At 50.4% G+C, this 22,381-nt stretch overlaps 1 protein-coding gene across 1 annotated transcript in view; it reads right to left on the reverse strand.

The window, feature by feature from the left end:
• The window catches only part of GABRA3 (gamma-aminobutyric acid type A receptor subunit alpha3), a 56,852-nt gene that overhangs the window by 17,143 nt on the left and 17,328 nt on the right, over positions 1-22,381 (reverse strand). Inside the window, exons 3-4 of the mRNA XM_066202540.1 lie at positions 10,612-10,679; positions 7,141-7,361 (exon numbers count right to left, since the gene is read on the reverse strand). Coding sequence (XP_066058637.1) covers positions 7,141-7,361; positions 10,612-10,679 — 289 coding nt within the window. The remainder of the gene's footprint in view (positions 1-7,140; positions 7,362-10,611; positions 10,680-22,381) is intronic.

The raw sequence follows: 22,381 nt of genomic DNA on the forward strand, positions 1-22,381 counted from the left end.
AAAGGGAGCTCGTGTTCCTTCCTGGAGTACTGCAAAAGTGTGCAGCCAGGGAGAGGGAGCCAGGACAGACAACCTCCTAAAAGATGTCTAAAACAATCTTCTCTGAAGGAACCATTTGTAGGGAAAAAAAAAAAAGGACTCACTTCTGATGGCTCAGCAAAACAGCAAACAAAGCATGGCAGGAGCAACATGTGGATGCAAAGGGCAACTGCACAGACTGAAGGTAGATTGTGCAAAACTCAGGTTGAGAAGCTTCTATTGAGATATTTTCCTTTGGCTGGAAAAACGTTCAGCTAAGTTATTCTTCATAGAAAATACTGAGGCTTAGTCAAATGCAAAATAAGCCCTGAAAAAATAAAGGCTTTGGGTTTTGTTTGCTAAAAGCAAAGAATAAAGATTAAAAAAAAAAAGCAAATGAAATAAAAATAAAGGTTATTTTCTTTTATGTGGACAAACCTTAAATGCTTCTTAAAAAAAAAAAAAAAAAAAAAAAAAAAAGGACTTTTTTTAAAATTTGGCATAATAAAATTCAGTGGACAAAACCAAACCCTTCACAAACTGTTGTAAATACCCCTGTGGAGGAAACAAGGCAGAATGGCTGTGAAGTGGCAGGGGTGGCACAGCTGCAGTGACAGTGGCAGCTGGTGCTGTGAGAGGGGACACCCACACACGGGGCCCAAGGCAGCAAACCCTGCACAGCTGCTGCACGGGAACCTCCCCATCACCTGTGAGTTCTGCTCTGCCAGCTGAGGAGAGGAACCCTGGGGTTCCACACCCACATTCAGCCCCACCTGCAGCTCCCAGGGGGTCCCACCAGAGAGAGCAGAGCAGTTAAATGAAGAAGCAAAGGAGGGGAGTTGCCATAACTTTGGTGGGGCAGAGCTGGGTGGCCCAAGCTCTCTGGAGCCCCTGCAGCACTCAGAGCAGGGCATAACCTCCCAGTTCTCCAAGTCTTTGGGGACATCTGGCAATTCAGTGCACCGGAGGCCAAGGAGCTGGTCTGCAGTGAGTGCGCCAGTCCTTTCTGAATCCCTGCCCATGGAAACACCGTGTCCTGTGCTAACATGGCAAACAGGGGATGCTGACTGTCCTGCTTGCTTCACCTCTGGCTCCAGGCTGGCTTTCTCAGCCAAGCCAAGAACCACTGTGTGCCCAAAGCAACTTCTTGGAGACAAATCTCTCTCTCTGACTTGATGATCTCTTCTTCATCACTGCACTGAATGGACCTGTTTTCCATGAAAGAAAAGAAGACCTGACCTTTAGACTTCAGTCAAGACTCACTGAAGACTGACAGGGATTTTGACAAGCCTACAAGCACAGTGTTGTAATTATTTTCTCCTGGACACTCAAAGGCCACCATGAGCAAATTGCTCATTTGCTCTGCTGCCTCTCTTTTCCAATATGCGTTTCAAGAAGGAGGTATAAAAACCTGGCAGCTCGGTGTGGACTTGACTGCCTCGCTCTTCCTGTTCTCTTTCTTTTGTGATGTTCTCTTCAGCCACCTCAAAATCCACTTGGGGAGGTCATGGCTGGCAAACTTGTCAAGCATATTCTCATAGATCTTAGTCTTCAATTCTTTCTGTGTCTTTTCCAACTGCAATGGACTTTTTGCTTCTCATTTAGTCACTGTCACTTGTGTCAGGGAAACGTTGAGGCATTTCCCCTGTCTCCCTCAGCAGCCCACACCAGAATTTTCCTTTCTACCTTCCTGTTTTTCTATCTGCTTCACTCATTGCTTTATTATTTCAAAAGGCTTTTAGCTGGGAGTTCCCAAAGCTGGCTTTTCCAAAGGACCTCATCTCTGAGCAGTGCCCTCCTTCTGATGCATTCTGAACTCACCCCAAAAAACCCAGAGGAGACTTTTCCATCCACTGTATTGTCTGCAAGTGTTGGTTGTGATCATCAGCTACTCTGAATATTGCTGAATGACCCAAGGACTGCAGATAGTGGGTCTGGTGGGTTTGTGCCATTTAGAGCAATCAAGAAGATCCTCAGGGTGGAGCCAGGACAGCAGCAGAGACTGGCCGTGGCCAAACCCTCCTGCCCTCTCCAGGCCATGGCCAACAAGAACAAGTGTTGTTAAGGGAAGGAGAAAACTCTTCATGGGTGCTGGATGACTCCCTTGATGTTTGGGGATGCAGAAGTTGCATTTTAAATCTATAAAGCCTGTTTCATTAGCTGAGCCAGCAAGCAATGAAACAATAAATCCATCAACAAACCACTGAAAACGCAACCCAATCTGCCACTTCTCCACCTACAATTGAAGGAGTTTTCAAGTCTCCCAAAATGAAATTTAAAAAAAAGGAAAAAGTCGCATCATTCCAGCGAGATGAGTCTGGTTCAGCAGCCTCAGCCAGCCACAGGTCAGCAGGTTCACAGGCAGCACATGAAACGTCAAAATGTCAAACCACAAGGAATGTCTCTCCCTTCCCAGACAATTACCACAGCCTCTGCAGCATTTGGATTAAAGTGCTTTTTTGCAGAAATTCTCATCTGTGCCCCTCATCCTGTGCAAGGGAGCTGATGGCCAGAGAGCTATGGCGTTTTGCTTCTTTGTCCTGATAGGCTATTCACATCCAGGAGCCCTGAAATGTCTTTAGAAAGTCTAAAGAGCAGGTGAAAAATAGCCAAGCTGCCAGAAATCACATCAGCCAGCAGCTGTAGCCTTTGGCTCATCTGTCCCAGACGCCTGCAGCAACTTATGCAGAACTGTCTTGAAGCCAACCCCCAGACTCCTCGTGCTTTCTCTTCGCTTTGCTGCCACAATGGCACCGAAAGTGGAACATCCAGGACAGAAACCGTGTCTTTTCCCTCTTTTTAAAGTCACGGGGAGCCCTTTGAACTGCGCCAACACAACGGCAAGGAGCGTGAATCAGGCTAAACATCCCTCTGCCAGGGCTGACGGGATAACAAACCTCTTCAGCTGCGTTCTCATGGTTACCGGGAGCTTAGCAAAGCCTTTGATGTGTCATTAGAGCCCCTGTCGTTACCTGCGTGCAGCTGCAGGATGAGCCAGGATCTCAGCCCAATTTCTGGGACGCAAATGTAATAATCCCTCGGTGTGCGAGCGCTACAAAAACATGACAGCACCCAGCACGGCAGGGCTGGCTTTGTTTATGCCAGGGATACTGCTGGAGTTTTGTCCTGATTTCTTCTCCAGCAGGTTCATTAATAACCACAGTCGGGCCGAGCAGTGTTTACGGTTTAGGCTGTGGGAGAATCTAGGTTAGGTTTAATTGCCAGGGTTTGAGCTTTAAAGCCAAATTGCTTCTAGGATCCTCGTGCTGGATCTGGAAGCACTGATTTCACTTTCCATCCTCCCCCAGCCCCTGGAGATTTCAGCCTATGATGGCAGAAATGCAGCGAGATAAGGTGTTCTCTGAAGATTTCTCCCTCCTGGGACAGTTTCCTTAAAAAAGTCTTCCTGCACAAAGCCAAGCCTGGAAAACAGATCATTTTTGTCTTTGGATCTGCTCCGGCGGGGAAAAGTTGGAGCAAATCTCATCTTGTTGCTTGCTTGTGTTTTTATCAGCCAGCCAAGCTCTGCTCTGCTCGGATCCATCTGTGTTGTTTTCTGGGAGCAGCCCTGGTGTGGGACACAGCTGCCAGCCCATACAGCCCAGGAGAGCTGGTGCTGAGCTGTCCCTGCAGAGAGGCTGCCCCTCCATCGTGGAGGAGGCTGCTGCAGAGCCTGGAGCCATCACAGCTTGCCTGGGGGGCTAAAAAACCCAGCCAACAAAGACACCCAAAGCCTTTGCTGAGGGAGAAACACTACAAAGCACTGTGATTTCAAAAGGCAGCGTGGGAAGCCCAAAGCCCTGAGTGTGGCACACCAGGTAGAGGAGCTGCCCTGGGATCCCACAGTCCCTGTAGGTCTGCACATGTCCTGGGCTCAGCTTTCCCTCCTTCACTGCCTCTGCCTCAGCTGAGGGTTTGCAGACCCTCCTTGCAAGGACTGCACGTTGTCTTCAGCAGCACAGGCTCTTGAGGCAGTCTTAGGGCTTGCAGTGAATGTGTCAGCCTGACAGGTAAAGAAAACATCTTCCAAGTGCATAACTTGAGCACATATTGTCTGGGAACCAGTCTGACAATAACCACAAAGCCTCAACACGCCGTTCCGACAGGCCCTGTTAAGAGCAGAAGAGCTTTTTAAAGCCTTGATTCACAAAGCTGAATGCCATCAGCATAGCATTAAACTTTCACTATTTTTATATGCTTCAAGGCTGGGAAGAACCAGAACATTATCTATGTGCCCCACACAGTCCAAGCCAGAGTACATCCAGAGATGGCTGCAGCAACTGAGCTTTTGTCTCCTCCTTATGTAAATCCATGCACAATTCCCAGGTTGTTGCACTCAGGTCTGACACCGGAGTTTAGAGACCATAGCCTGGCTTTTGTGAACTGCTTGGATCATGTAGGAGCTCCACAAAAAGAGACTGCAGAGGCAGGGCTACCTAATAAAACTGCACTCCCCGTGTCCTCTGAGGCAGGGAAGATGCAGAGGGATCAGTAATCCTGGGGGGTAGAGAAATGCAGCTCAGTGCAGGGGTCACAAAGGTTGTTTTGTAGCCCAGGTGCCAAGGCCAGTCAGTGGTCAGGGCATGCACTGTGACATTGCACTGATCCACGAGGAGAACGTGCCATGACTGAAGAAAATCTCTGGATGCTCAGCTACAGCTGCTGTGCAGCTCCTGGGAGCCGAGGTCAGTGATAAAGAGGCTCTCTCCAGGAGCCATAAATATTGTCACACAGGTGTAATTTTGCTGGATGCATGTGTCAGACTTGCTGTTCCACCAGAGCAAGTTCATCTATAACTGTAAGCCTTGACTAAGAGAAGTTTGTTTTCCCAGCAGGATAAATAGCAAGAGACGTGCCTCTAATTGCACATCAGCAGAGCTGATCCCTCAAGGATGTTGGCTTGCACAAGGGAAAGGAGCAGGATATTCTCAGGGGTCAAACTGCATGGCCAGGTACCAATCCAGACTGAGCCTGCAAGGGATCACCTGGGCAGTGCTGCCAGGCCACTGGAAATCTGCTGGAAGCCCAAACTCTCTCCCCAGGACACCCCTTTGGTATTTGTACATTGCTGGGTGTCAGCTGTGTGAGTTTGGCTTCAAGATCCTGCTCCTTCCTTTAAGGAGGACACACATGAAGGTCCCTGGGCATGGGGGAGGACAGCAAATGCATCCCTTGGACAGAAAACAAGAGACTCCCTTCCTGGGAGGAGGTTTCAATGCAGTTAACAAGGCAGGGTGGTACCACCATCATCATTTGATAGGGGAATTGAGGTGGGAGTGCCTTGGAGTGGCAAAGCCAGGGAGGATTTGGTGGCTGAGCCTGAGGCTCGGTCCTGACCCTGCAGTCTGTGCCCTTGCATCTTCCTTTCTGACACCCCACTCAAAAGAGACCCTGGTGGTCCTGAGCAGCACCAAAGGGAAGAAGGGGAATCATCAGATGCTCCAGGACAGACATCCCACCCTGGCTGTGTTTAACTGCAATCCCAGAGGAGTCCTGTGTCCACAGCACGCTGTGGTTATCTGGTCAGCTCTAACGACATTATCAGCTCCAGAACGTGCTGTCTGGAGCCCCACCTGTGCTGGGTAAAGAAAAGTTCTCTGTGCACAAGAGCTCCTGGTTCTGTGCAATTCAAAACTTGACAAAAGGTCTTATATCCACCCTCAGGCTCTGAGTGGGCTGTTCACCTCTGACAAAGCCTTAGGGATGTATTTAAGGGGGACAGGAGCACATGTAAGAGGAGGTCCTTCATCCCCCAATTCTTCAGCAGACAGCTAAACTGAAGGATGGTTTGAGTTTGTTTTAAAAAATCCCAAGACTCTCTTTTTTTCCAGAAGCTCATTCCCAAGAGTCTCATGATGCTGCTGCCATCCTGGCACCTGCCCAGCCCTGAATGGAAAAATAAATCCAATACTTTCTTAGTCACACAAAACTTGCTGAAGCTAATGGCTGTTTGCTGAATAAAGAAGTAGTGAAATGATTTAAAAGCTCTGAAATTGAGTCTTTTTTTTTTTCTGTCTTATGCCAGCAGCTCCTGTAATACTTTATAGTCAGACAATGATACAAAGTGTGGGGAGTGTGAGTTGTCTACTTGCAGGTCAGAGAGCTGGGAGCAGAACAGAGCCCTTAAGTCAAGTTGGGCTTTTCCCTTCATTTACCCCATCTGCCTTAATGTGAGATCACTGATGTGTGGAGACCTAAACCCCCAGGGCACTGGCAGGATTAGCTCATATTTGAGAACTGCTGCACAAAAGCAAGGCATTGTTTATCAATGTAGGCTGTAAAACTTGCTGACACCATGTAGATTCACAGCCAGTTTAACTATGAAGAGATGAAATCCTGCCTGGTCCTCAAAAACAGAGGTGAAAGTGCAGCATCATCTCAGCACACAGAATCCACAATGAAGCCTGTCATTAGTTACAACTGGATTGGAGATAGAGAAAATAATTTTTTAGAACAAAGATTTACACCTTGCCAAACCCAACTCAATACCTTTCTTGTGCATTTATCAGCAGCTTGTTTATTTCATTTACAACCTATGGCTCCTGCAACCCTGGCTTCTCCAAATCACAGTTTTTAATTAGCTGTTTGTTGGGGTTTTTTTTCCCTAATGATGTGCATCGATCGCATGGATTTGGATTTTTTTTTAATTCCACAAAGTGGGAAAAAACAACCCCATTGTTGTCACAGGCAAGCTTGGTTTCATTAGATGCGTGAAATGGTTCTGCTCTAACATGCTGAACAAATTTAGATCTGTTCTCAAGCTGCTGGAGAATAACAAATTCTCCCAGCCTAATGTTCCCATACCAACACTGCATACCTGATTCATACCCCATCACAGGTCAGGAAGAAAATTAAGCCAGGTGGCACATCAGCCTCACAAACTACAGATCCCAACACTTCTACCTCAGCCCATAAAAGCAAAAAAATCAATGTGAATGATGAGAAAAAATCTACTGTAAAAATGTGCCGAGCTGAGGATCAGTGACGGTCCATAGGTAGGAAACAAGGAGAGCATGGAAAGCTGCAGAGTAGGACCCAAGTCCATTAACAAGAGTTAGTTGAAGCCTGCATGTGATGCACCCTGAGGTGCCTGGGATTCCCTGGAAGGAGAGCCAGCCTCACCTCATGGTGTACAGCAGGGTGCCGTTGTCCACCAGGCGCAGCAGCTTGTTGGGGGTCGTCATGTTGTGGGCAACAGATTTCTTCCCATTGTGGAAGAAAGTGTCAGGAGTCCAGATCTTACTGGCCAGCAGGTTGTTCAGGGGAAGGATCTTCATGGGACCATCAAACTTCAGCCTTTCATCTCTCCAGGACTGCCGGAAAAAGACATCGATGGTGTATTCCTTCGGGGGGGAGAGAGGAGAGAAAAATGAGTTGTGTTTTACTCAGCTCAAGAGGGGGCACCTTCAGTCACAGACGAAACTGGGTTTTGGCACGCCTTGGGTGACACGGAGTGTGGTGCAACAAGAAGCAGGGATTAACAACAGTGCAGGAGAGATGGGGTTCAGCACATTTTGGAGAACGACTTACCTGTGGTGTCAAAATGTGCGTGTCAGTGTTTCTGAGCACTGCAGAGAAGCTGCAGCACAGCCTACAGTGCCCAGAGCTGGGCCAGCCCTGCTGCACCACCACCTCTATCCAGATGTTTCAGGAGAGGAAGGCCATTATGTGCAGCTGCACGGGTATTTTAGAAGGCAAAAATAAAGATCCTGGAGATGGAATCTGGCCAGGATGCTGGTAATTTTATCCCTGCTCATAAAAACAAAGGAAAAAAAAAAAAAAAAGAAATAAACTCACATGACATTGTCTTAATGTTTTTTTGTTCCCCAGGCCACCTTTAGAAAATCATTGAATTGAAGATTTCACAGACTTGCATTACAAGATCATGTGACTTTCTTCTGTCTTCTTTTTCTTGTTTTATTTCCCTTTTCTTCTTCTTCTTTTTTTTTTTTTTTTTCTTCTTTCTGCCAGCATAAAGACCTATTTCCTAGGCCAAATTTCAGTTGGGGCAGGTAGAAGTCACCCTGCAGCCAAGCCAGCTTTTCACTCTGAATGTAGATTCAAAAATCACTTTTAGAGACAGAGGGGTCTTTGGAAAACCTGTCTGTCCCAACTATTCTGCCTTCCCCCTGTGGCTGCAGACTCGTAGTCTTTATTTATGCATTCCTGGAGGCTGCAGGACCAACTAAACTTATCATTGTGAGTGATTTCTTTCCTGCAGCACTTCTCAGCAGCGCTTAAAAACTGCTGTGCATCACTTTCCTACAGGACAGAGAAATTCCTACAGGTTTTGCAGCAGATGGCAGCTGAGTGGAGGCATCTCAGTAAATAAATCCATCCCTGCTCCCTGGCCATGGAGACAGCGCTGCTCAAATATGAACCTTCTGGATCTTGGCTGGGGAAGGAAAGAGAAATTCTACATTCTCATGGCCTCTGCCCTGTACAAGGTATTTTGCCCCTTCATGGAAGTGATCTCAAATTCATTCTTTCTTGGGATGAACCCAAAGACATGAGACTGTGTGCAGTCCCGGGAGGTTTGGGAAGAGTCTTTGTCAGGAGAAGAGCTCTCTCATTCCCTGTTCCTATTTAAAAAGTGCCAAGCAAAGAAGCAAAACAATTTTAACAACTTCCAAGGCCCTGCTTATCTTCTTTAATGCTTAGGAATCATTCCTGAAGAAAAGAGAAATCATGTTCTGACTCTTTCCCTCTTTTTTATGCTGCTTTCCATAAAAGCATTATTCCCAACTCACCCTTCCCAAGGAGCACACTTAATTCTGTGTTATGCTTTTCTCTGCCTACAGAAGTGACAGAAAACATCGAGACTGACTCTGTCCTCAGAGAGAGAGGACACGAAACAAAAAAAAAATCCGCTTTAATTTTTGTTTTCCTTCACATAATTTCCCTGGGACCGAGGAGAAGTTGCAAGAGCTCAGTCCCGAAGACCGGAGCACGCGTCAGGTCCGATCAGGCTCTGCTCTCTCCAAACCCAAACAGAGAGTAGGGAGTCCCTTGGAGCACCACAATGAAAAGGTCTCCACGTCCTCCTCCTCCTCCACGCTCGGTGAGCAGCTGCTCTCCCCCGCTCCTCACGGCAGCTTTACCTGCCTCCCTCTCCTCCACCGCCGCAATTCCAGGCTCTGCGTGCGCCGGGATGCGCCGGAGCCGCCTGGCAGGGCAGGGCTGGGAGTGCAGCACCGGGCAGGTGCCAGCGGGGAAGGAGGGATTTCCCTGCTCCCGAGATGAAAGGAAGCCCCCGAGCGGGCTCTCCCCACGCTTCCCGAGGAGATGGGGTTTCTCTCCCTTGCTTTCAGCAGCAGAGCTAAAACATATTCGCTATGCGTTTGTAAAATACATGGAACGAAAGCACGCGGAGGGGAAATAATTTATTATTCCTTAACTGTCTTCCTAATTTTAAATTCATTTTGTCAAATCACATTGCAGAGAATACCTTCCTCTTTTCAATACCTCGTATTTTTTTCTTCACAGTTCATTATACACACTCCCTTAATCAAATATGCTCCACCTTGGAAGTAATTATCAGATACTCCCCAAGGGCTACGATTGCTGAATACATTATGGGTCTCTGCTGTGGTAGGAAAGCAGGAGAGAGCGAGGGAGAACTCAGATGAGGTTCATAATCTTGATTACACTGACATCAACTTAACTTCTTCCCCTGGAGGGAGTGGTCTTCCCAAAGCAACACGGGTTTGAGTGATGGAGCGAGCAACTCCAAGAAACACAGAGATTTTATTCTCCCCCAGCTCCTCTGCCTGCCAGCACAGGATTGCTGTGGGACAGCTGAAGAGATGTTCAGCCCAGAAAATTCAACCCTTGCAGCTCTGAAGGGGCTGTGAAAGCCACAGGACACTGCTCCAGCTTGTCCTGGCCAGTGACAGCCTGCTCCCTCCCCAAAACGGGCTTCCTCCACAGCATGGACTGCCCACCACTGACCTGGGCTAGGCCAGCACCAGGTCACCTCAGGGGCTGCACATGCACGAGGGGCTCAGTCCCTCCTGGAATACACAACTGTCCCCACGTGGCACCCTGGAACTCCTGAGCAACCACCCACAGCCAACCCTTCCCTCTCTGGGTGCGTGTGGAGTACGAGCTGCAAGAAATGCTGTTGAGAAACCTCACTATTAATTATGCTCCACAGTCCTCTTTTAATTAGAAGACAAACCGTTGTGGGAATATAAGCCTAAATTCAGACCTCAGGCCTTTTCATTAATAATTTTCCCTGAACATGTCAAAATAGTGCAATCAGTCCATGGTTTTTCTGTTTCCTCTTTGCCTCCCTTCTGATTCAGGCACTAAGGGTGGTTTGATGGTGAATCATTCTCTCTGACACTGCCACCAAACCAGAGCAGATTCTGGCATTCTCCCCTTTTTCCAAGGAGCGCCTTCATTCCTCCAGTTTCTGCTGGTTTCCAAAAGCCCAAGCACACCTGGGAAACAGCTCCTGTCTGGAACTGAGAAACCACCAGCTCTTGTCACTTAGGGAAATCCCACTTTTGCCCATATTGTCCTGGGATGAGGGTGGGACACACCCACAGCAGCTGAGGAGAAGCCACCCCTCCCTGTGAGACGACCTACCATGTCTGTGTCCGAGACAGGGCCGAAACTCGTCACGTAAATGTCTGTCTTGACTTCAGTTACACTGTCTGGGACAAAAAGAAAAAAAAAAGAAAAAGGAAAAAAAAAGAAAAAAGCAATTAGAGAGCTGAATTTCCTTGTGCAGGCAAGGGTTTGAGGTTTGTTATATGGTGTTTATTCCTGATCTGCTGAACCCTCAGCACCGTGCTCTGTGCCCCAAACAACAGCTGATTTTATCACTCGTAATTGGGCACATTCATCTCCAGTGCAGCTCTGCTGCCTCCCACGCTTACACCGAGGACAAATCTGTCCCGCACGGCCAGACAATGCATATTTACAGAATCTGTGTGGCTGCATGATCCATACCCTGGTACAGATCCACATGTTTTCAATACAGAGGTAAGCCCCGATGCTTTGAAACTCCTTTTTAATCTGAAATCCCTTTGTGTCTCCCAGCCAGATAAACAGCCTAGCAATGTTCCAGCAGTTTTAGGGAAACCTGGGTTTGTTACAGCTCCAGGCTTATCTGTATGTAAAAAGAATCAATATTCTGATTGCCTTTTACTGCCATCGTGCTTGCTGTTCTCCTAAGTGCCTCACTCTTGCAGAGCTGCTGCTCGCCCACGTCACGTGCTGCCCCTGCATGCCGGGCTGAGATTCCCTCACGGAGGCTGAGCAGCAGCTTCACTGCCCCTGCAAAGCCACAGAGCCCCACTGCCTGCCCAGGTGCTATAAAATCAGGGGCAATTTTAACCACATGCCTTTCAGATAACCTGGAGTGCTGCACACAGCCAGCAGCACGTGCGCACAGAGCTCTCCTTGCTGACTTCCTTGGATTTTGGCGTCAATTTTCCTAATTTTTTTTTTGTCAATTTTCCTAATTGACACCTCTGCTGCCACCCCACTTTGCAGGGAAATCAGGGCACACAGTGATTTCCCAGATTTACAGTCCTGTGCTCTGCCCACTGGGTTGTGCTCAAGACATGATGGATGAGCTGCCTTGAGTTCAGCACTCAGTTCCCATAAATCCTCCCCACTTTAGGGATAGATCATGCTGTTGTGTGGCACTAGCTGGCTCAGAGCTGCTCTCCTAATGAAAGAACCAATTTAAAGCTGCAAAGCAGAGCTCATGTTTTATGCACACTACCCAATTTTGGCCATGGCAGCAGCCTTGCAAGTAGCCTGGCCGGCCCATTGTTTAATTTAGTTGTGGAAACCCTCCTGTCCCCTGAGAGTTATTTCGCAGTACTATGAACCTTAGGTTTGTGCTTCAAAGTTTTACATCCCAAAATAAGATAATGCATTCTGGCAGGGTTTTCTCCTTAATGGCTAAAATACACGTATACATGTCTTTAGTTATTATGGCTGAGAAGCTTTTGATGCAGCCCGTGGCTGATATCATTGTGCTATAGAAGTAACCCTTGATCTCGCCTTGATGCGATAAAAAGAAGGTTAAAGAGGAAATATGTCTGCGGTACACTTGGTGAAACACCCAGAAGTCTAAACAAAAGGAGCCCCTTCTGCAAGGCTGAGACACTCTGGGTGTTCTCAGTCTCTTTTCAAACAAGTCCCCAGATGAGGCACGCAGCAGAGAACATTTAGTGAAGCAAGGCTCTTTCTGGTACCCCATGCGGCGAGAGAAAGCTCATTATGTCTTGGAGAAAACACAGAACTCTCCCTCCCCTCCTGTCTCCTCCCCTCATCGGCATTCATGCTGCAGCCATGGACAGCAGGTCAGGAGCTGTGGCCACCCATGGCCAGCAGACAGACCCTGGGAGGTGCAGGATGAGCTGTCCCCTGCACCAGAGGGACAGGGGTCACGGAAGGGTCTGTGCTTTCCAACGTGCTCTGCTGGGTCCAAGCACAGGGGAAGGGATTCAGGAAGTCAGGAGAAGACAGAAAGGCAGAATTCATTTTGGACACCTTTTGACATGATCCTGCAATCCTTAAATGAGCCTTTATGTCCTCATCATGCCGTAACCTGACTGTCACAGAGCTCCGGAGACCCCTTCCTGACCCTTCAATCTACTGGTAAATCCAATCAAAGATAATGCCATTAGGAAACTTCAATAATCTATTAATAACTTATTAATATTAATAACTAATTACAACCCATGTCTGAAGAGAATCCCCCTTTCCAGACTGCAGATGTACCCCCTGGCAAAGTCACACAGCTCCAAGTGAAGGGACAAGCTGGGGCTTCACCACTGGCTCAGTGAGGTCCCTCAGCACTGAGAAAAATGAGCCTCCTGCACCTCTCATGGCAAAAGGCAGCCTGAACCCTCCCTGTTAATATGTGCTCCTAAGGGCAGGATTTGGCTGGGATCCGGAGGGATTTCTGAAATTAAATCATTGCTACGCAGGCAGGGATTTCAGCAGAGCTGGGAAATCCAGAGATAAGTAAAACACCAGCAGAACAGAGCAAGCTCCAGCCTCACAGATTCGCCTCCTTTGTGATTCCACAGCCCAAGAGCATCTGCATTTCTCCCAGCTCTGTGACTGTGAGACCTCCACCTGCAGAGAAATCAGGAGCAGCCCCAGCAGCCTGCCCTCTCCTTACCCTCACACTGATCCACCCGGAGCCTGAATGAGATGAAACTGCATCTGCTTTTTCAGCAAGAGAAAGCTGAGAGAAAAGCATCTCCTGCCTCTGCTTAGAGACATGGCAGGGAAATTCCTCTTTTCTGCTCAAGCCATAGATGTGCTCACACTGCAGCTTGGCTGTCTTGCTCAGTTCTGCCCAAAGATTTAACAATTAAGGACCGTATAGGGAGTAGGCACTTTCCCTAGAACTGCTGCAGAACACAAAATGACGTTTTTCATTTCCTAGCAGCATCCTTCCCTGTAATTCAATTTTTTTACAGGCACGAGTTGAGCTTTCAAGGCTGCTGGGGTGGCAGGTGGATACTGCCAGTCCTGTTTACAACCAAGGAAACAAAAATGCAAGGACTGGGTTCAGGTAGGAAGCTGGAGCAGAGCGAGGAGCAGAGCCCAGGTCTGGCTGCCCTAAGGATTGGCACAACACTGCCCAGCAGAGCCCTTGGTGGGCTGCTCAAGTCATTCCAGCCACTCTGCTGAGCTGCCACACAGGAAAGCAATAAAAGACCCCGGAGCCAACACGAAACTGGAAGAGCAAGAGATTTCCAGGTTCAGTATGTGAACTAAATTTAGAGATCCAAGTGGCATGCCACGTTCCCAGGTCATTTGTTCGAGGATGATTCCTTTATCTGGGGGCTCTGCCCTTTTACAAGCTCGGCTTATTCCCAAGTTTCAGCACAACCACGTTTCTAGGAACAGTTTGGAGCACGTGTGAGAGCAGAGGAAGGTGCTGCAAGTCAGCCAGGGCTGCCCCTTCCCCCTGGGGTACAGAGCCTGCTCTCTCTGCCTGCCAGGCCATGCTGCCATGCTCCCCCCACCTGTAGAAACCCCCCACAGCTGGGCAGATCTGCAATGCAAATGGCAAACAAAACAACCCTTCCCACAGAGTTACCATGGCACTTCCTACACCTGCCTGCTTTTTCAGAGCTACCCTTCTCCTGCAGGAGTCTGCTACCCCGGATCTGACTAGAGTTGTGTACACCACCATTCCTCCTCCCAGCCCTGTGGGGAGGGACAGGTCCAGCCCCCGCAGCCCCACACCGGCAGGGTCTGTCACTTCCCTGGGTGTGCACAAGGTGTGAACCTGCAGCTGCTGGCCCTCAGGTGCTTCAGGCTTTCCATTTCCCCATCTGAGCCCTCCTCATCTCCCTGGCCCTGGCCCAAGGCGGACACCCCCCTTTTCTCCTGCAATTCCCCCTTTAAGTGCTCGTGACTCCCCGGGCCCGGGAGGAGACAGCTATTATTTACAAAATGACGGAGTGCTATTTTTACTTGCTTCTTGGAAGCACCGGGAGCAGCGGCGGAGCTGGAACACAAATTACACCGCCTCGCTGCCTCTCCCCTCCGCGGCTACAGAACTACGAGTGATCCTGGCTGGGGGCACAGGGGGCTGAGCAGGCTGCTGTTCAACCTCCCCCTGCACTCATGGAGCGCTGGTTATTCAGGATTCACACTGGGATACCCCGGCTCGGCTGGCTCTGTGTCGGCTGCCGAGGTTTGGGGCCGCGCTGGGCGCGGTTTGGCGGGCGGGGGGTCCCGGGAGCTGCGCCGGCAGCCGGCTGGGATGGTGTGCCTGCAGCCGGGATGGTGTGCCTGGAGCCGGCATGGTGTGCCTGCAGCCAGGATGGTGTGCCTGCAGCCGGGATGGGGTGTCTGGAGCCGGGATGGTGTGCCTGGAGCCGGCATGGTGTGCCTGCATCCGGGATGGGGTGTCTGGAGCCAGGATGGTGTGCCTGCAGCCGGGATGGGGTGTCTGGAGCCGGCATGGTGTGCCTGCATCCGGGATGGGGTGTCTGGAGCCAGGATGGTGTGCCTGCAGCCGGGATGGTGTGCCTGCATCCGGGATGGGGTGTCTGGAGCCGGGATGGGGTGCCTGGAGCCGGGATGGGGTGTCTGGAGCCAGGATGGTGTGCCTGCAGCCGGGATGGGGTGCCTGGAGCCGGGATGGTGTGCCTGCAGCCGGGATGGTGTGCCTGCAGCCGGGATGGTGTGCCTGCAGCCGGGATGGGGTGTCTGGAGCCGGGATGGTGTGCCTGCAGCCGGGATGGGGTGCCTGCAGCCGGGATGCTGTGCGTGCAGCCGGGATGCTGTGCGTGCAGCCGGCTGGGATAATGTGCCGGCAGCCAGCATGGTGTGCCTGCAGCCAGGCGCTGGGGGCTCCCGAGTGAAGCGTGCTGCGAGAAACAGGGGCGAAGCCGCTGCGGCTCCGTGCAGGGGATTCCTGGATGCTGCGCTGACGTCAGCGAGGATGCACAGCCCCGGCGCGGAGGAGAGGGATGAGCCCGGGGATGGGGAGCTCCTCCAGGCAGCTCCAGGGCTGTGCGGGGACCTAAGGGAGCTCGGAGGTGACAAACCCGTCTGTGCTGGTGTTTCTGTGCAGGGTGGTGTGGTTGAGAATAGAAGGGTTCAGGATTTTCTGCACCCGGGGGTACAAACCCTCAATCCACTCCAAGTCAGCTCCTGTTTCTGCCCTGGGCTCCAATATCCCATCTCCAGCTGTGCTCACAACCTAAGAAGGGCAGTAACAAGCTGAGAGTGCCCCTTAATTCTCTCCTAGACAACCCCATCTATCCTCAGCTCAGGAATTTCTATGATGCCCTTATTCAGTGTCCCCTCAAACACACAAAACCCCTCGGGAGGGATTCCCAGCAGCCTGTGCTGAGAGCAGTGGCACCATGAAGAAAGCGGATGCAGCGTTGCTCTCTTCCACATGACAAAGCCCAGTGACACCAGGGTGACACCCAAAGCCACCAGGGTGGTGTTTTCCAGCTAACTCAGCATCTCTGGGAAGGGAAACACAAGAAGTCAGCTGGTACTACCGACTTCCACCTCACACCTTCCCCCAACTCATTGCCGTAGTAATTAAAAAGCAGCAGAAGGTAATTTTTGCAGCTGCACACAGAAGCTCTTTGTGTGTTTCATTCTTCGCCTTCTCAGCCTCTCACTGAGGGGATTTAATTTTCCTTCCACTTTTAGCCTCTGGAACAAAAGCGGTTTCCATGACCTTTGGTACAAGCTCCAGGAGCCCACTGGAGCTAAGCTGAACCACAGCCCCGGGCAGCCCTTACCTTCAGAGGTGTCACCTACAGCCCCAGCCAGAAACTCCACCCTCGGGTCCCTCCTCTCCCTCTGACAACTTCAGCCCCATCACACCAGGGCTGCCTTTCCCAGTCCCTCCCTGTGGTGTTTCAGGTGGAAGAAAACCTTTTAACCTGTGGTGCCGCCTTGTTTTGGAAAGTGGGACCTGAGTGGTGTCTCCTCGCAGGGGGAGAGGCACCAAAGAAGGGAGGGACATCTCTGGGTGCTGCGGCACGTGGCAGCTTCTCTGTGGCCTGGCACTTGGGAATGGGAGAGGACAGGGGGGTACAAGCCCAGGGGTAGGTGCCCAAGAGGAGGGGATGACCTCTCTCCACAACCTAAAGCTGCAGAAATGGAGACATCTACATCACCAGGCACACACAGAAAGCCCTGACGTGGCCTCCACTGCTGCTCTCCTGCTGTGGGGGCAGTAAAACTCCCCCACACACATCAGAGTTGCTTTTTTTGCACTTTTTTTTTTTTTTTTTTCCGAGGGAGCTCAGAAATAGCAGCAGAGAAGGAAACATTTCAGTGAACATCACTGCAGTGCTGTTGATGCCTCCTGGGCTTGTCCAGCCCAGCCAGGGGATAAAGCTGACTCCAAGGACATTGACAGAGCTCCTGCCACACAAAAGGCCACAAAGCAGCGTGAGCTATTGCTAATGTCATGACCACAAAGTTCCTTACTGCACCTGGAGTGCTTCCACACCAGGTATCCTGGGAGCAGAGGCTCTGCGGGGGTCAGGAGGGAAAGGCTGGGGAACAGAGCCACGGGAATCTCCTGGCATTCCCTCCACCCTCTGGGAAAGGGAGAGCAAAGCTGGAGAGCAGAGATGCAGGCAGGTCTCACACACTCAGTTGGGTGTGATTTGGGGATCTCAGACATCACAGACAGAAGTCATGAGCAACCTCTTCAAACTCCCAGTCCCAAAGTAAAAATGCCTCTTTTCAGACATTGCTCGGCTGTTGCAGCACCCCAGCAACCTTGACTATGAAATTACTTGCTCAGAAGCGAAAGCCAAGTCTCCTATCACAGACATTCACTCCTGAGTCTGGCAGCTCAGCCCGGGCACCTTTCCCGAAAGTGGACAGCAGTGTGTGCATGTTCTTCTCCTGAGAAGAAGCAGCAAGAACACACACAGGATGTCTTGGTCCTGTCAGTGCCAAATGGCAGCCAGCAGGGCCAGGAGTGTCACCAGGGGGCTGGCAGGTGGCCCAGCCCTTCAGGGGCCAGACACAGCTAACAGCAACATCAGCTCCAAGTCCCTGAACTATATGAAACACCTACACATCTCCAGGAAAACTCACTTGGGCAGAAACATCACAACACAGCCGAGACCCCGCTGACCCCACAGATAATCCCACAGGTGGTTCTGCCCACCCAGACCTCACCACCTCTGATGGCACCTGCCTCTCTCTAAAGAGCACAGATGAGGATGAGCAGGGTCCATGGATGAAGGCTGGTGACCTGGGACAGTGTGGTTAAAGATGACAGGATGCTCATCTACTGCAAAGTGGGGTCAGCCAAGGACAGAGCACTGGGAAATCTGTGCTCTGCAGAATAAACCACAGAGTAAGGAAAGAAACAATATAAATGTCTGAAACAAATGTCTTATCTCAGCAAAAGCAGGGGTGAGTAAGAGCCTGCAGGGGATTGCCAACAAGACCTTTGGGTTGGATCCTTATCTTGCTCTGCCATGTCATGAGCGATTTGTCTCACGCAGCTTTGCCTGGCTATTTGCTGGATTCCAGAGTAACTGGGTCTGTGTAACAGCTCTCATACCCTCAGTTATGCTTCCAGTGACTTCTGCAGGGTTATGATCAAAAGGACACCACATTTAGATGGGGAACAAGGCTATCTGCTGCTCGCCAGGAAAGCATCAAGGCTGCTTCCCCAATCCTGGGGTGCCGAGGCTTTTTTCCACCCACTGCTGCTGCTCCAATCCCCCGGCACTGCCAGCATTTGCTGTACAGCCAGTTCCCAAGTTGCTGCTCTGTGAGCCATGGTGATTAATTACTACCTTCTCTCTGGTGTGATGGCACATCAGTGTCTACAATTGCGTGTCCTCCAGCCAGACTAGAGAGAAATCATCCAATCTGTAAACACAGCTACGCATGTGGTGTCACTTCCAGCTGTGCTGCTTTCCTTTCTCCCCTCAACCTGGATATTTCAGGGAGAACAAGGAGTTCAAAAGAATTCCAGGGGCTGTCTCCAGAGACAGCCAACAACGAAGCGGCTCACACGTGATGAGAGAGATCAGCGTGGTCTGCAATTACATGTGCTCAATTCTTCAGCACAGATGAAGGGAGGTGATGCCTGTCAAAGGCTCAGAAAGACAGCCTGCCCTGGCTCCCTTTCTTAGCAGGGCCACGGAGAGCTGAGGCAGGGAACAGATTTATTCCCTGTCTCACACCACATGCTGCAGATGCAGAGTTCTCACATGGCTGCAGCCAATGTCCTCTGCAGGAAGGAGCTGCAGGACCATGAAGTGACCCAGTTACCACTTGAGTATGGCTTGTGTGGGATTTATGGCACACTCTCAGGCATAGATGGATGTCTAACTCCTGGGCACAAACTCCTTGGGTTGCGTAGGGAAGATCAGCTCGGTTTTTGGAAGAGAAATCCCTCAAGAGTCTGCAAATGTTTTGTAAGTGTGCTCATGGCTCTGACCCAGGGCTGAGCTCTCTCTCCACCTACACAACTCCATAACCAACAGAGCTGGGTTCAGGGCACAACCATTGCTTAAAGCAGAGCACTCAGACACGCTTTGTTCCTCAGCACAGTGCTGAGAGGGCATCTGCTGGTCCCTTTTGGGTGAGTAACTGCACTCCCTCCCCAGCACTTCCGTGGGGGTAACAGCACAGGCAGCCCGGTTTTCTGCTCTGACCTGGCTGCACTGCCCCTTTGTCTCACCAGCCTCTGGATAAGGGGACTCCAAGCATACCTGCCACGCTGGGTAAGTCCAGGTGTTGCTGCAGAAGGTGCTACAGGGATTTCACGCCCTCCCATGCTGGTGAAAGGTGTTTTCTCACACTAGTCAAGAGTGTGGGGTGCAGGTTACAGCTCTATCCAGCAAAGCAGCCTAGCAGAGATGCTGCTGTACCAGCGAAGGAGCCAGCAAACCCTGCTTCCCACAGATCAGCTCTTCCTCCCTGTTTTTCTGATGCCTAACACCAGTTGATCCCACCTAGTTACCTCTCTCAGCTTTGGGTCTTTTTCCACTCAGCTTCATAATTCCACAAATCTTGGCGGGACTCCAAATCTCGGAGTTATCTACCTTTTCTGTCAGGCTTTGCTCAGATCAGCCAGCAGGCTCTAAAGCTTATGGAAGACAAAAGGCAGCAAGGTGGGTGTGATAAGCCTTACCACCATTGGAAGCCTGGGCTAAAAACTTTACCACAAGGCTGCCCGGAATGTGATTTAATTTAGCTTGCCCCCCGTTCATCCACGTGCACGTGTTCTTGTCACCACATGAAGATACACATGGTTAGAGCCAGGATGTCGTGCAAGTGATTGACAAACATCCAGTCCAGCAGGGACAGAAGAAGAAAGAGTCAGGAGCAGAGACTGCTGGAGGGTGTGCAGCCATGGAGGCTTTATACACACCCCTCATTCTCACACATACAGACTACAAACAGAGCCTACAAATTAGCTGTGCTATTTTTGCCACAGACAGAACTAAGACAGAATGAACAAAGCTACTGTCGTTGCTATTTTAAGGACTCAGGACACCCTCAGATGCCAGGAAGACAGAGGAGGAATATGTATGTATGAGCATGCTTTTAGAGGTTCTGCAGTGCTCCCAGACCCTGTGGTAATGGAAGGGAGATGCTACATAAACATGTTTGTTATATATTATAAATACAATGGGAAAATGTGTGAATATAAATTAGCATGCATAATTTAACACGCTCAGGATTAAAGCCTGGCCTTGATGGCTAAGCCAGAGGCACTTGGGAAAGGGAATCCCTGCTGGTCCCTGTGGACAGGGGAAGAGCAGGCAGGCAACGCCGTGGTGCCAGCTGGAACATCCAGCTGTGCCCTAAGGAAACCAAAGCCAGGAGAATTCTGCTGCAGGAGCAGTAACGTGAGGGCAAAAATGCCAGTGTGCTACCCCAGCACTGGGCAAACCCAGCCCATGTTACCTGCAAACCACCTGTGCTCTGGTTTGGGCCTGCCTTGATGACCTTGTTCAGTTAATTCTCCCCTTCAGGGGTCAGTGACAGTGCTCTTGCTGATCGTGTCAAATGCTCTTGGTGAACAGAACCCTCAGGGAAAGACTGCAGCAGGTTCAGCACTTCAGTGGCTGAGGTTGCAAACACAGCAGAGATGAGGCACCAAAACAAAGCATGGCTGTATTCCCCCACACATGAGCAAGCCAGCAGGGAAAACCACTTATTAGACCAGGCTTATCCATAACCTACACGAATCCTACGTGCCTCTGAAGCTTCTTCCTCAGGCAGACTGGCCCTGGCAGGTTTTTGCCTATTCCCTTCCCTAAAAACACTGAGCCTTTTATTAACTCATTCTCAGCAAGTCTTTCTTTAACAGAAATCACCACTTCCCAACAAGCCACAGTTGCTTTGAGAGAAGTTGCGAAATCTTCTGATCAGTGCCAGTAACATCCTTGGCGTTTGTAAAGCAATTACTGAGCTCTGCAATTCATCAGGCAGATCCCCAGGAAAAAACGATAAGCTCGAAGGTGCAATACAAAACTGCTGTTGCCAACCTGATAATCACTGACAGACAACAGAGAAAACAGCTGCAAAGATTGGAAAGCCAGGAAGCAAACAGGGGAACGCAACAAAAATCAGAGAATCATTAAGGTGGGAAAAGACCACTAAGATCAAGTCCAACCATCAACCCAGCACCACGGCCATGTCCACCACTAAGCCACGTTCTCAAGTGCCATATCCACGTGTTTTTGAACGCTTCCAGGAACGGGGATTCCACCACTTCCCTGGGCAGCCTGTTCCAGGCTTTGCCAACCCTTTAGGTAAAGATCTTTTCCCTAATACCCAACCTGAACCTCCTTTGGCTCAACATGAGACCATTTCTTCTCATCCTGTCACTGGTTGCCTGGATGAAAACTGATCCCCCACCTGGCTGCCCCCTCCTGTCAGGGAGCTGCAGAGAGCAATAAGGTCCCCCCGATCCTCTTTTTCTCCAGGCTGAGCCCCCTCAGCCACTCCTGGTGCTCCAGACCCTTCCCTGGACATGCTCCAGCCCCTCCATCTCCCTCTTGCCATGAGGGGCCCCAAACCAAACAGCCTCATTCAAACCAAAGGAGACACCAATGAGTTAAATTCATGTCATTGCAGAGGGGGAAGGAAAAAAAGAGATGTCTCAGTGAAGTGCATGAGGTCTGCAGGCTGAGCTCTGAGCTCCAGCCCCACCACTGCTGCCCTGCCCCGTGGCTCTGAGCAGGCACTGAAGGCAGCTCTGCTGTGCCTCAGTTTCCCCATCTGCCTTCCAGCCCTGCTGCTGCCTGCCCGTGCCTCCGGCTGTGCCTCATTACAGGTTGCTCTGCAGGCTGAGGGTTGCCAGGACACGTGATGAGCTGTAGTGGGCAAAAAAAAATGGAAATAAAAAAACAGAAGGAGAAAGTGACTCCTGGGGGTTGCTGCACAGCTCAGAGGAAGAGCCCATTTAATTTTCAAGCCTGTCCCCTGAGGCCAATGCCAGGTACTGAGACAAGATACAAGAGTACCATAGCAGGAAGCAAAGCTGTAATTTGCACTCTGGTTCCCTTATCCATTAGCTCCTGGCTGGCGTTTCCTTCAGCAGAGAACTCAATCAGCTCCTCAGACAGTGTGCCTCTGGTGATGCTGCTGGCACCCTTCACCTCCCCTCCCAGGGCACTGCAGACAAACATTTTCCCTTCTTTCTGAGCCCCAACGTGGTGTCTGTGGCAGAGCCCAGCTCTGCACTGAGCTGTCTCTCCCCTGTCATGCACGGGTCACTGGGCTGCGTGGCCGGTGCTTATTTATTTCAGCAACGTCAATACAGTGTGCAAATAAACTTATTTAATTCACACTGCCCTGCACCGGGCAATTTAGCATTTCCCCTGGGCTCACCCTGTGCCACCTTTGC

Source organism: Chamaea fasciata, unplaced genomic scaffold (genome assembly GCF_029207755.1).
Source record: "Chamaea fasciata isolate MVZ Bird 193981 ecotype frontalis unplaced genomic scaffold, bChaFas1.0.hap1 SCAF_22, whole genome shotgun sequence".
NCBI lineage: Eukaryota > Metazoa > Chordata > Aves > Passeriformes > Sylviidae > Chamaea > Chamaea fasciata.